Consider the following 14601-nt stretch of genomic DNA (forward strand, 5'->3'; position numbering starts at 1 on the left):
TCAACGTTACACATTTGTGACAGCACTCTCATGGTTCTCTTACCAATGTTAGAAATGTACCTACTAGAAGGGAAAATCTTGTGGAGGCAACCTGTAATAAAAATTAATATCGTTACGCAATTTGGCGTTCACTGTTTGGCGCGTTAATCAGTGTGGAATTGTGACATTGCTTTCTTGCCAAATTTCATCAAAATGTGGGATTCGAAAAGTGGGTACTTTACTTGATTAAGGAATATTGATAGCTTTAAAGCAATTTGATACATACACAATCACAACATGGAATATATAACCAGAAGAATATATAAAAACACAACCAGAAGTTCTAAAGTTCTCTTGGTTTTTTTTGCAGGTTATGGTAATGAACAAGGTGGATTTTTAAATTCTCCGTCACAGTTTGCATCACCAGCAGAAAAACAGGACAAGGTACTGATGGATATAGTGAAAATTACATTATGCGGATATTTCATTGTGAAATGTAGGTCTACTGATGCAGAATCAAATGGATGAACAGTAAACGTCACTTTATTTTTAGAGTGGAGGATAACTTGCACCACAGGGTAATTTGCTTGGAGACGTCTATGCATATAGACCACTTTTACACTAAATCTAAAATTTGTTTTTGCATGATATACTAAAACCCTAAACTGGCCTAACCTGACCTTTTCCTTAATCTGTGACAGGTTACGTTAGGTTAGTGTTTTAGTATACGTTGTATACACTAAGGTTAGGTTAGTGTAAAAGTGATCTATATGCAACGTCTCCTAGCAAATTACTAACCACAGTACTGCAACGAATTATGTATTCACTGTAAGGGAGAAATTAGCGCAAGGGACGTTCAGGTGATTATATTGCTTTTATGATTCAGGGGAAAATACTACCGTGGCTCACTGGAGCATAGCACCTTAATGTTAAACTGCGTCTTCAAAAGCTACGTTTTTCACTTCGAAAATCACCTGAGCTTCTCGTGTGTTATTTTAGCCACTGTAAGTACCATTCACATTATCGCAATGTAAAGATAAATGGACACATGGGGTTGCCAGAAATTTTTGTCAAGTAGCCTATATACTATTTTAAATGTATTTTGGAAACATGCAATCACATAGTACATTACCATGGAATTGTGGAGTTGTTCCACCTCGTATATGACGACATTCTTTACATTTCTGAACTGAATGAAAAACATTTTGTTTTCATTTATACATGTTATTGTATTGCTTTGTTTCAGCCCGCAAGACGAGTACAGAATACTGTTCCAGTAACAATTCGGCAGATTCTGGAAAGTTCTGAAGATGGTCTGAAGATAGGAGGCATGGATGTACACATGGTCAGGAAAACAATATTTATATTTTCTCATAAAATTAATTCCTCTATAGAACATAGTCCCGTATATCCTGTCAGATCCTGGCCACTTAAGTCACTCGTAATGAGTGCACCTCTGTACATAGTGCGTTGGACATTGTGCCACTGGCACATATTCTGTGACACAGTACATGAGGATAGGCCACCAAAAGGAAAAACTGAGAGGTAGAACTTAAGCTGAGGGAATTTGATCCGGCATCGGAACTGGAATCCGGTGTGGCTTAGTGGATAAAACATCAGAACGTAGAGCTGAACACCCGGGTTCGAGTTCAAGTGCCGGAGAGAATTTTTCTCCGTTCTATCCATCCATCATATGATAACGTAGAATTACTGCACAGAAATATCATATGTACTTCGGTACATCATAATAATATTTTAACTGGAACTAAAACAGGCGTAATATAGGCTATATATTAAAAAATATTATCTGAGTATCATGTTACTTTCTTGAGCTAGAGTAAGAATTTCAGTGTATCAATTAAGTGTCGTGTTATGCTGCAGCAAAAGATGTTCAGAAATCATTATATTATTTAATAATTGATTAGAACCGAATTTTGTTTACAGTTACAGTTGCCATATTTAAACACTATGCATATCTAAGCCAACGTTTAGTGAAAAAATTATGAAAATTTCATTCCAGTTTACAGTTGTTGCACTGGTACGCCGTGTTGAAGTCACATCAACCAAGGTGTCCTACCTCCTAGATGACTGCACAGGTGGCATTACTGGAGTTTTCTGGCTTGAGTCTGTAGATGGTGTAAGTGAGAAGTTGTATTTTACTTAGTTTCAAATACATTAACATTATGCGTAGACGGAAAATTTTTTATTAGCAATTATAATGGACTTTGAAATATAATTCATATCTGTTTCACAAGTGTAGCTAAAAGTATAATCCAAATATAAGTTATATCCACACAACTCGCGTGGGCTGACGAAATGCCAGAAACCCACGAGTGCACACAATCTCTGTGTGACTTGGAATTGTGGTTTTCTGTTAACGTACACAGTAACGTATATATTATGCAAATCAGTGGTAGAGTGCTGGTACGTTCAACCAGAGGTCCCGGGATCGATATCCGGCCCCGGAACAATTTTTCCCTTGAAATTATTCAAATCTGCTTTACAGGGAACTTCACCTGAAAGACTAGATTTGCATAATATATACGTTACTGTGTACGTTAACAGAAAACCACAATTCCAAGTCACACAGAGATTGTGTGCACTCGTTGTGGGTTTCTGGCGTTTCGTCAGCCCACGCGAGTTGTGTGGATATAAAGGGAAAAGTTGAGACGGTGTTGGGTGGAGTTCCCGGGTAGCTCAGTGGTAGAGCGCTGGTACGTTCAACCAGAGGTCCCGGGATCGATACCCGGCCCCGGAACAATTTTTCCCTTGAAATTATTCAAATCTGCTTTACAGGGAGCTTCACCTGAAAGACTAGATTTGCATTATATACATCTTGATTACACATTTTTATCACCAGAGATTTTTTTAAATTTGTTATATTATAAACAATTATTCTGTGTTAATTGAAATGAATATGGCATTTTATCTTAGTTCTGTAAGAGCTAAAATTATTTTTATCAGTTATTTTTTTAGCTATGTTGACTGTAATATTTTTAGTTATATATTATATGGTACTATAAAGAGGTTATTGAAAAATACTAGAAGAGAAACTAAATTAAAATTCATGAGATGATGATTGTTTCTATAAGTGGATATGACTGTGAATTTTGAACTATAACCAGAATATAAGCAAAACACTGCGTTCAGCCGGGACAGCGCTGAAATAGCAACAACATTGAACACCTTGCTGACCGACAGCTCTGAAATAGCGGCCACCATTTTTCATAGCAAACTTTTTTTCGCTGCAAGCCAGTGAAAGTGGAGGAGGTAGGCAACAACCAATGGTGTCTTAAATTCTGGAGTAGACGGAACAATGGCGTGTTTCTTTGTAAACACAGCAGACATTTTGCAGTCTGGTCGTTCAGCAACTCTCAGCTGCTATAACTCAGCAAAAATGAATAGCTGAATTAGTGCTGTCCCAGCTGAACGCAGCCAATGTGATAGAAGTAGTTGAAATGAAATTTTTAAGAATACAGCCTTTTCGACAAAAAAACTAAATGGAGATATTAGGAATGAATTAAACATTTTAAAATTAACAGACAAAATAAAGTTATATAAAGACAACTAGAAGGTCCATGTTGAAAGAGTGACTGAATACCGCATACCAAAAATAATATTTAATTATAATTCAGTATGTAAGAGATGTATTGGTAGGCCAAGATAGCAATGGACGTAACTCTTTAATTGAAAACTATGAGACCAGAATGAGCCTTAACAGCTCAACCTGTGAATTGCTGCTGATGGTGATTATTATTATTTTTTTACCTCAGTTAATGACTAGTTTCAGATTGATGTCTGCCATCTTCAGATTTCTAGTGAGGTCTTTGCTTGTTTCCAGTTTCTTCTTTTGGTGCCTTGGTGATGGATGTGTTGTGTCAAATAGCTGAAATTGTGTGTTGAGTATATGTTGTGGATGTATTTTTGTATGTTTGTATACTTCATATTGTTCTAGTGTACAGTAGAACCCGGATTAACCGTCACCCTATTAACCGATTAGTGGATTAACCGTCTGTCTTTCTCTCGTTTTTTTTTTTTTTTGCTGCAGAAATATATTAAGTGGTGCACATTGTATTAGCAAGTTATTTTTTTTCTAGAGAGTATACTACAAACTTTTTCCTTTACACAGTATGGTCTACTGTTCGAATTGTCGTACTGTATAAACTTATATATGAAAATTTAATTTAATTTAATGTTTTGTACGGGTGTCAAAATAAATCTCATTGTGCTAAGAATGGAAAAAAGAAAGTGTAAATAATGGAATGGTTTGGGCAAGGAGAAACCATAGCTCATCTCGCATCAGAATACGAGATTGGAGTGTATAAAGTACATAAATCTACAACACGAGTCCTCCACTACTCATATCTTTCCACAGACAGCCATTACAAGGAGTTTCCTTGCCCCTTAAAGACCCATCGTTGATAACCAGACTTAAATTAGTGAATTTCTGATCCACTATCTAGCATGGTAAACGCAACACCACGAAGGTAATTACGAAAATGTAGAAATTAGTCCTAAGCTGTCCTGTATTTAGTTTCTGGCTTTTCAGTTCAATATGTAGGATTCTCATGTCTGTTTCAATGTTGCTATAGTCGTGGTTGGTGTTGGTGATGTGTTCTGCATATGTGGAAGTATTATGTGATTTGGTTATGGCTGTGATGTGTTCCTTACAGTGTGTTTGAAAATATCTTCTAGTTTGTCCGATGTAGAAGTCGTTACAACTATTGCATGTTAAGGTTGATTCACAATAAACGGGAACAAAAACGACGAAAAAATTTTTGAACTAAATATATTTAAATGTGAGCATTTTTAAATTAACGAGAAGCTTGCCAAGCCCCTAGAACGAGAACTGATGTTTGGTTCTCGTTCCCTATCATAGCCTATTACATTCATTCTGTTGTCATCAAAAGCTATTTGGTCGTCATATATTTTGTAGCAAGGAGACTGTGACATAATTTCTTGTCCTTTCATTGCTTGTAACTAACGCAGAAATTCAATAGAATCATTTTCTATATATGCTACATGTATATGTGACCACACTACCACGTGAATTGAATTCTTAAATATTATTTATTTAACCTGGTAGAGATAAGGCCATCAGGCCTTCTCTTCCCCTCTACCAGGGGATTACAACTACAATATTAAGAATACAATTACAATTAATATTGAATTTACAAATACAATAAAAATCAAAGAACTAAAAGATTAACAGACTAATAAAAGCTAGACAGTTAATTGTAAAAATTAAGAAGAGAAAATTTTTTTTATTAACTAAGTAAAAATTAAACCTACTCTACGCAGTAAGAAAATGTTTAATAACCTAAATATTCCGTGTCTTAAATTTTGAAGTTGGTTAACTTGTGTTTATGTTGTCTAGCTTGTACTCATGAGAGAATGCCATTGGTCAAGTATACACAAATAACATAAGAATGTGTAATATCGACTTTTCATATCATTATTGACATATCGATATGCATAGCAGTTACATTTTCGGTTTTATTGAGCATAAAAAATCTTCACATTCATGTTCTTTGCTTGTTTCTCGTCCCTGGTTTATTTTGGATTAGCCTTAAATCTGGTCAGTGGACAGTGAGAGAGGTCATCCTTAATACATTTGTTTTATGGATCTTACATCGGTTCTATGAAAAATCGGTGTCTTAAGAGGGGTAGTCTCTTAATAGGAGTGGCCTTTCAGTGAGGTTTCACTGTAGTACTGGTACTTCATTTAATTTCAGATTGTTATAGTAATCTAATGTTTGAAAATTGGACCTTTGTTCATATGAAGTCAAATTGATCTCAGAAATAATTGTGTTAACTGCTGTCATGAATATCAGAAAACAGTTTGACCACAGTAGCCGACTTTTTAATTGTGTTTTGCAGGATGATCAACAATGCATTCCTCCTATAGTTGAGAACACGTATTGCCGTGTATATGGGTCTGTGCGAAGCAACCAAGGGAAGCGGCATGTGTTCATATTCAGGATTATGAGCCTTACAACCCTTGATGACCTTACTAGACATATTCTTGAAGTGATGCACTGTAATTTGAAGATTCAGAAAATGGGCAACGAGAGAGTAAAGGTGAGTTAATGGGACACTAAAGTTAATGTAGTAACTGATTAATGCAGATTTTTCTTCTCAGAGAAAGACATGAATATTTTTTTATGCTCGACCATGCCGAAATGTAGTAATTATACACCTGGTAGCAGTCCTTTAATGCATGTCATTAAAGTACACTTTATTCATTAAAGTTCAGGTTTTCGATTATTCTCGGATATGCAATCGAAAGACAACGAGGGAAACGTCACGGAGGCTGGAAATCCAATACTGTCGCAGAAGGTTATGTTCTGTTACTATAATAATTAGCGTTAATTGTAAATAATATTCAAATAAATTCAATTTGTCATCTCGTTTTTCAATTCTAAATCAATTTCCAGGTTATATCAAAATTAGTTCATGTTATTCTCTAGGTTATATCAATTTCAAGTTTGAAATATGGTCGAGCATAAAAAGTCGTATGAAACTTGCCTATAATGGTAATTAAGATGCTCGTATGAAAATTATGAAACTCGCTTGCGCTCGTTTCATAAACAAACATACTCGCGTCTTAATTACTATCATTAGAGGCTCGTTGCATAATGTACTATTAAACATACTTCTGCCATCTTTCTTTTAGGAGACGTCATATTCAGCAGACACCACGAATTTATCAAACTCCTTCATGTCAACTTCATCCATTAATCAGCCGGGTGGCTTCAGTCCTCAGCAGACTCTTGTCTACAATGCAATATTGGTGAGTGTTGTACAATAATTGAAGCGTCGGCTGGAACAACGTTGTAAGTTACAAAATTTTCATTCAGCATGTTTCCGTGTAATAATGTTGTATGTCATGTTACCTTGCTATACTTCTTGGCTTGCAACTGTCCATCAATGCAATACGTGAAATTTGTCCACTCAAAAGTTTGCTACCCTATAACAACAATGTTGTACATGTACACATTTTTTCATCTCCTGTAAATTTTACCAAATGTAACTTATAACGTTGTTCCAGCTGACGCTTCAATTGTCTCGTCTAATTGCTTTTCTAACCGCACGTATATGCACTATTAAAAACCTCTGAATTTTCCAGAATGATTTTGTTATGTAAACTGTACTTCAGTTCTAGCAAATTTTACGAACTTTACACATATTATGGATACAGACTGTAGGACGACTTCCTTTCTAAATTTTTAATGTGCATTGCTTCTGTATAAATTAGACTGGGCATATCTGTTGGAAAATCAATTTTTGAATATGTGAAAGACAAATCTGGTGCTTTTCTGAATTCAGAATTCCATGTCTGTATTGATGTTCTTCAAAAGAATTATATTGTACACTGGCGTTCAAAGATATCTGACCTACAATTTTCTGATTGTATAAGAGAACAAAAGATATAACAAATTGACAAACTTTGAAATAGTTCTGCTAGTTTTCAATAGGCGACTATATTATTGGGATGGTTAAAAAAGTGTTGGATGTAGATTTAAGTATACTTTATAATCATAATTGACAAAATCAACGATTTTCCGCTAAATCTATTAGAGGGGGATGAAATTCTGAATTCTATAATGTGGGTATATTTATGTACTATTGGCCACACTGATTGTTATCTTCACCATTTATTCATAGCAGTAATGACTAAAGAATCCACACTTACACAAACAGATTATAGATCACTATCGATTAATAGGGATCAGGTATCTTTGAATGTCAGTGTACAAGCTATAGTACTGTACCAGTTAAATATAATACCAGAAAATGAAACAATGTAACTGAATATCATACAACTGACGCAGGTAATTCAGCACTCAGTATGGTTCATGAGATCATCACAGAAGCAGACTACAATAGTCTTTTAATGTGAAATTATTTCTCATATGCCAGTCACAGTGAAACATGATTCTTTCTCTTAAGTAGGGATATACAGGTTTGAGCACTAAAAATAGGGAAATTCAATTCTCAGCAACTAATGACTGTTTCACCTTGCAATTTGACATGCTCAGTATTCACTGTTTCTGCAATTATAGACTGTTTTCAGATTTACTAAAAGTTCATGGCTATGAGTAATTATAACAAATAATTGGCCTTTTTGTACACTGATGTGCTGGTTTTATGATAATGTCCTCAAATATGAATATTTATGAGCCATTCTTTTTTCTATTTATTCCTGAATGTCAGATGAACAATATAAACTACAATTTTTTAAATGTCTACAATAGAATTTTTTTTTTAATTTCTTATGAGAAGTCAAATTTTTTATGTTTTTAAGGTAAACATTTTTTTAATAAACAATAAATGTTACAGGAATAATTGTTCATCTTGTTCACAAGCATGAAAGATTGTTGCATGCAAAATTTTACTGCAGTATCTTAAAAAAGTACCGAGTTATCACAATAACGGTATTGAAAAATACAAGTTATGAAAAATGAGCGTTAAATATACCTTATGTGTGGAGAGCTAAATAAGCACACGCTCTCATGTTTATGCTCATATCTATCAAAATACTGTATATATCATAAAAATCTCTTCACTGACAAAGATAAATGTCCAATCTTTATATAAAAAAATTAATGGAAAAATAACTTTCTTGACCCTCAAACCTAATCCCCATTTCAGTTTGGTTGATAGGCTTTCCCCTCTACTCACACTCTTTACCATCCGTGAAGGGGAAGATGCTACTGTCTATCTTACTAACGTTTGACTAATTGACTTTGAACATAGTGAAAATTCTTATTATTGAAAACGTTTACCGGTAATCTAGATTTAGGAAGTCTACACTAAGCGTTTAAATTTCATTTCATTGTTGTTTATATCAACTGGCACATTAAAAAACTACCGACAGCAGAAGATAAATGTTTTCTCCACCGCTAGTTGCTACTCTACAGCATAAACAACGGAACAATCTGCACTGTGTCGCTCCCCCTGACTTCATAATACAAACTAGCATCCCTTTATTTAATTAATTATTAGTTGAAAATTTTGTAAAAACGACACTAAAATATACTCAAACATGTAATTGTCAAAATCTGTGTCACTGTATTTTATATCCATTTATGTACTTTATTTAATATTTTATTTTCTTGTGTGTACAACTTGGGGGGTGCAGGTATAAGAGGTAACAGCTACCGGTCTGTTATACTGACCGACTCAGGGCAAGTAGAAGGGGAAAGAAATGCCTTCGCATCCTCTCAACTCGTATGAAATGTCGTTTATATATCCCTCCTTAACTTTTCAAATATCACACACAGACCTCTGGATTTACACAAACACATACATGAGTGCATGCTAAGGGCATGTGTAAAATTACCTGGCAACTCTTATATGAAGTCAATATTAATGAGGGAAAGATAAAGAGACAGTTCCCATTTTGTATTAATTCTGAGAGTAGATGATTTTATTTCAATACTTGACCTGAATGTGTGATAACTGAATTATCGAGCAAGTTGGCCGAGTGATTACATATTGTACTCTCATTCAGGAGGTCCCCAGTGCATACAAATTTCATAGAGGTTTTTGCCATAGCTTTCGTAAAAATGCCAGATTGGATGCCAGTTACCATGAAATAATAGACACAGCAACAGGCATTCCCAACACAGTAAACTACAGACAGTTGTGATGTGATCTAGGAGTTAAGGAGACTATAAACAAATAAATAAAAAGAAACAGAATTAAAGCAAAATTACAAACACAACGATAATATTTCCAATTTTTTTCTCCAACAGAAAAGTAGCAGTGATATAGGAGCTCACAGGGATGATGTTGTTAAAACATTTGCTGGCAAGCTGTCTCCAAAAGAAATAGCGTAAGTATTTAACATAGGTAATACAGTGAAATATCTATGATTTCCATTTTTGTTATTTTCTTGGATATGTTTAATTTCAGAAAAATTCCATATAAACAGTGTTAAATTGTGCTGTATCATGCCTTCAGAACTCTTGATCCTAAATGATAAATTTTCCTAGCACATTGGATTGTGGTTTGGAGAAGAGGTCGACTTTATAATCATGGTTTGCGACATGGAATATAGTGTAGTATTCAGCTATTGGCAACAGTACAACAAATCCCTATAGCATAATTCAGATACAGATTAACATAGCCAGTCACTGCAATTTGCTGTTACTCCACCAACCCTGCAGAATCTGCTCATGTTGCAATACTAATGGAAGGCTATATCGTTATACCCACATCCCCATTGTTCTAGCCATTTATTTTCCTTTTTACATCACTTTGTGTTATCACACCACACTAAACTTACTTTGCATTTTCCAGAGTGTTTTAATTGCTGTTAGTACTGCTATTTTTCTTATTGGCAGTAGTAGGGTTTCGTGTGTCTATTTTGTGATGAATAGTGTAAGATTGGTAACAAAGATTACAAAACTGGTCCAAAATACGACCAGAGTTTAATACTACATTTGAGGAAGTGTAAGGCCCGTAACACACTTGCAGAGTTTTTGCCAGCGAGAACTGTGTTGCGAGAAAATTAAAAAATTGATAACATGGATTCAAATGGACGTCCACACACTGGAAGAGATTCTCGTTCGAGGCAAAAACCTCGCGCGAGTTTCTCACTGGGATCGGTAGCTCAGCAAATTTTCTTGACACATTTATCAAAGATGTTTGACATTTATACTCTTTATGACGATTGAATGTATAAAAACATATCACAGGTGGCGATGAATTGTATTGTTTTTATTTGAAAATGAGGAAAGATGGCTGATAATTGCAGTCAGAAACTTATCGAACTTGTACGATGTTACCCGTAGGCCTATTTATAGGATACACGGGATGAAAACTATAAAAACACGAAACTTAAAGAAGAAATCGGGAGACAAATATCACATTATATGAAAATAAATAGGGCTATATTTTATTTTGATGAGATTTAATAGTATTAATTAAACATTTGAAATAATGTATGTATATGTCTTAACAGTTTACATAATTTTAATCAGAACATAGGAAAGAATCCTCTACTATATAATGAATGGCAAAAAACTGTGGTCCATTCAACCTGAAATAACGCCTAAACGTATCATCATTCAAATCGAAACCAGTGTCCAAAACTCGCCCTTATTTTCGTAAGATACAATGTGATCTTCAGATATTTCTGGCTTTAATTTTAGGCCTACTTTTTCATTTCATTAACAAAATATGTTCATGTAACTCAATTTCCTCATCATCTGAATACTCAGATCCAACATAGCGTTCGTACGTAATTTGTAAAGTACGACAATATACTTACAGGTCATATATTTAAGTACGACAATATACGCAAATACATAACCTATAATATTTCCCCCAACGAGTCATTACTATAATCAGATAAATGCTTTCTGCATGAAGGCAGAGCATACATGATCATAGTGAGGAGTGATCTGTGATAGCGAGAACTCGCCAAGTGTGTGTGGAGGAAAGCTCTTCACCTCCTTCTCGCAACACATTTCTCGCTAGCAAAAACTCTGCAAGTGTGTTACGGGCCTAAGTGAATTGTATTAGGATTCAAATTGACTTACTTTTTCTCTCCACAGGACTATTTTGGATTTCTTATGCAATGAAGGACACATTTATACGACAATTGATGATGATCACTTCCGCTGCACAGATAACTGAAGCTTTCAACAAGACTGACACTAGATTAAGGAACAAACAACAGAATTATGAAAAATCAACTTTATTTGTAAAACAGCAGCTACCTGAGTTTGAAATGCATTTTTGAAACGGTACATGTTTTTGTGAATCATACAAATGACCGATATTTGAAGAACAGTATGCTGAGTATAGCAACAATAAAAAAAAATAAAGTTAATTAGCAAAAATGAAAGTGTTTACAATATTTTGAAATAATTATATACACAGATTGTAATTTTGACAAGACATTAATCTGAACTCAAGTAATTTTTTTTTTCTTATACAAATGACCGATTTTTTAAGTACAGTATAGCAAAAATAAAAAAAATTAAGTTAATTAGCAAAATCATTACATTATATGCACGGATTGTAATTTTGAAGGATACTAATCATAATAAATACCTGTGAAAACGTAATCAGAGTTATGTCATTATACTCTATAATCTGTAAAAAATGGGGGAAGAAGGAAATTATGGCATTCAAGTTCTTCTCAGTATCTCTGAGTGACATGAGCTGACTCTATGTACAGATATTGAGGCAAAGTTCAAGTGTGTAAACAGCACAGTTACAGTATCTTTTGATTAAAATGATACTGTGAAACCTTTCCTGTAAAATTTCCCTTGAAACAGTTAAAAATGTTACGAGAGCAAAGCTGTACTCGGAGGGGGGGGAGGGATTCTCCAAGTACTTTGACTTCCCCTGCAACTCTCATTAGTATCTGTAGTGGAATTAAAACTGACTTGTGACATTTGAAGGCATCCAATGATTTCCATGGCAACCTTCTTTGTGGCCAATTCCCTCTTCTCTACAGATCGTAGGTGATGGGAAGAATAAGTGGTAGTATCTTATTGGCCACAAAGAGAGGGGAAGGAAGCTTGCCATGGAAACCCTTGGATGCCTTCAAATGTCATGTCGGTTAGGGCTGGAACAGATGTTAGAACTTTAACAATAAAATATATTCACATATTAGCAGTACCCGTGCGCTCCGCTGCACCCGTTAGAAATAAATATAAAGTAATTACATAATTAAAATAGGATATTTGATCCAGAGAACATTCGTGTTTGATAGAAGGATAAATCGTTTATTATGTTACTTAATTTAAACCGTATTAAAAAAATTAAAATGCGATCATTTTGATCTAGAGACCACTCATCTGGTCATAAAAATTATTTTAGGAAATACAGGAAACGAATGCCTATAAAGTTTTCTGTGCATAAGAAGCTATTTTAATCTTACCTGTCCTCGATTCACTTAAAAGTTACTGTAATAACATTATAGCATTATGTCCATCTAGAGAAACTACACTTTCTAATGGTGAATTAATAAATAATTATACAAATTGGTTAATTTAGCTTCCGATATTACTTCATACAAACACAGAAACATTCTCTGTAGGCTATGTTTCATAGCTTTCGATTGTTGTTGTCCAAGGCCCCTTATAGACGAAATCATTTGTTTTTTATTCCATTACACCGCCTTAGATGGCGTTGTTATTGTAATTTTAAAACTCATTTATCTCATTAAATACCAGTCCTATCAAAATTTTGCATGGAATAAAACTTATCGGAATTTATTTTTAAAGAAACTTTTGTAATGTAATATTTTCATGAAAATTAATAATAAGACAGATATTTAGATTTATTTAATTCAAACCCCCTTATAACCCCCTTTTAAATAAAATATTTTGAATGCCATATAGCGTAAATTCTAAGTTACAATGAACTTAATTTATATTCCAATTTTCATATAAATCGGTTCTGCCATTATCACGTGAAAAGGTAACAAACATCCAGACAGACAGACAGACATACAAACAAAAATTAAAAAAAATCGATTTTCGGTTTCAGGGCGGTTAATTATATATGTTAGGACCAATTATTTTTGGAAAATCGAAAATTACCAGAAAAATTTTGGCTACAGATTTATTATTAGTATAGATGAGGCCTCGCCAGCTCATTGAATAATCAATACTACTTTTTATAAGTAGTCGACATGTAGATATCTATTATTGGAGAAAAATTCGTCCCGGCACCAGGAATCGAACCCAGGACCTCTCAGCTATGCGTGCTGAACGCTCTTTCCATCTGAGCTATGCCGAGACTCAATTCACGGTGTCGGCCAATGATACAAAGGAGAAGTGTTCGGCTAGAGGTCAGTGCATATTTTAAATAACTTTATGGCCATTTTCGAAAACAGTTTAATGAATACTGTTAACATTGACATATGTATTCATATATGAGGCCTCACCAACCTCATTGACTAATCAAGACTACTTTCTATAAGTAGTCGACATGTCGATACCTATTATTGGAGAAAAATTCGTTTCGGCATCGGGAATCGAACCCAGGACCTCTCAGCTATGCACACTGAGAGCTCTTTCCATCTGAGCTATGCTGAGACCTGATTCATGGCACCGGCCAATGACACAAAGGAGAAGAGTTCGGCCGCTGCCATGAATCAGGTCTCAGCATAGCTCAGTGCGCATAGTTGAGAGGTCCTGGGTTAGATTCCCAGTGCCGGAACGAATTTTTTTCCAATAATAGCTATTTAACAATAAACTTAACACAAAAACCGTTTCATGAACAGTTGTTAACTTTAACAATTTCTGTATTCAATGCCTATCCACACCACTTGCGTGATTTAGGTCACTTCAACAATTTTATAAACTGTTTACATTAATATCAGACTTTTCTGTGTTAAAACCGTAACAAAACTGTTCAAATCTGAAGTATGGCTTGGGTAAATTAAGCTCTAGATGTAGATTTGCCAGCGTATAGGGAATTATAATTATGGACACTGCACGTCGGTACCTTTGATGTAGCATAGCAGTGACTGATTTCAATGACCTTCAAACCAGCTTTATCTGCATCAGCGGGAGATTCTACATTTTTCCCTAGAGTTGGCTCTGATATCGCACCAGCAGAAATACTTTTCAGCAGACTTGCCAGCAAATC

The 14601-nt window shown here is 34.7% G+C and overlaps 1 protein-coding gene across 1 annotated transcript; it reads left to right on the forward strand.

The window, feature by feature from the left end:
• Positions 1-54: 54 nt before the first annotated feature.
• On the forward strand, positions 55-12062 carry RPA2 (Replication protein A2). Its single transcript, XM_069822350.1, has 8 exons — positions 55-208; positions 350-423; positions 1226-1324; positions 2000-2116; positions 5860-6060; positions 6656-6772; positions 9741-9820; positions 11547-12062. Exons 1-8 carry the CDS (start codon positions 193-195, stop codon positions 11626-11628), a joined length of 786 nt encoding a protein of 261 aa, XP_069678451.1. The 5' UTR covers positions 55-192; the 3' UTR covers positions 11629-12062.
• Positions 12063-14601: the final 2539 nt, after the last annotated feature.

The sequence above is a fragment of the Periplaneta americana genome, chromosome 3 (assembly GCF_040183065.1).
Source record: "Periplaneta americana isolate PAMFEO1 chromosome 3, P.americana_PAMFEO1_priV1, whole genome shotgun sequence".
NCBI classification, from domain to species: Eukaryota; Metazoa; Arthropoda; class Insecta; order Blattodea; family Blattidae; genus Periplaneta; species Periplaneta americana.

Excerpts from the sequence above, each read along its gene's own strand:
- RPA2 (XM_069822350.1), top strand. Across the intron at positions 2,117-5,859 it reads GGCTTGAGTCTGTAGATGGT|GATGATCAACAATGCATTCC; the intron begins GTAAGTGAGAAG and ends TGTGTTTTGCAG. Across the intron at positions 6,061-6,655 it reads TGGGCAACGAGAGAGTAAAG|GAGACGTCATATTCAGCAGA; the intron begins GTGAGTTAATGG and ends TCTTTCTTTTAG.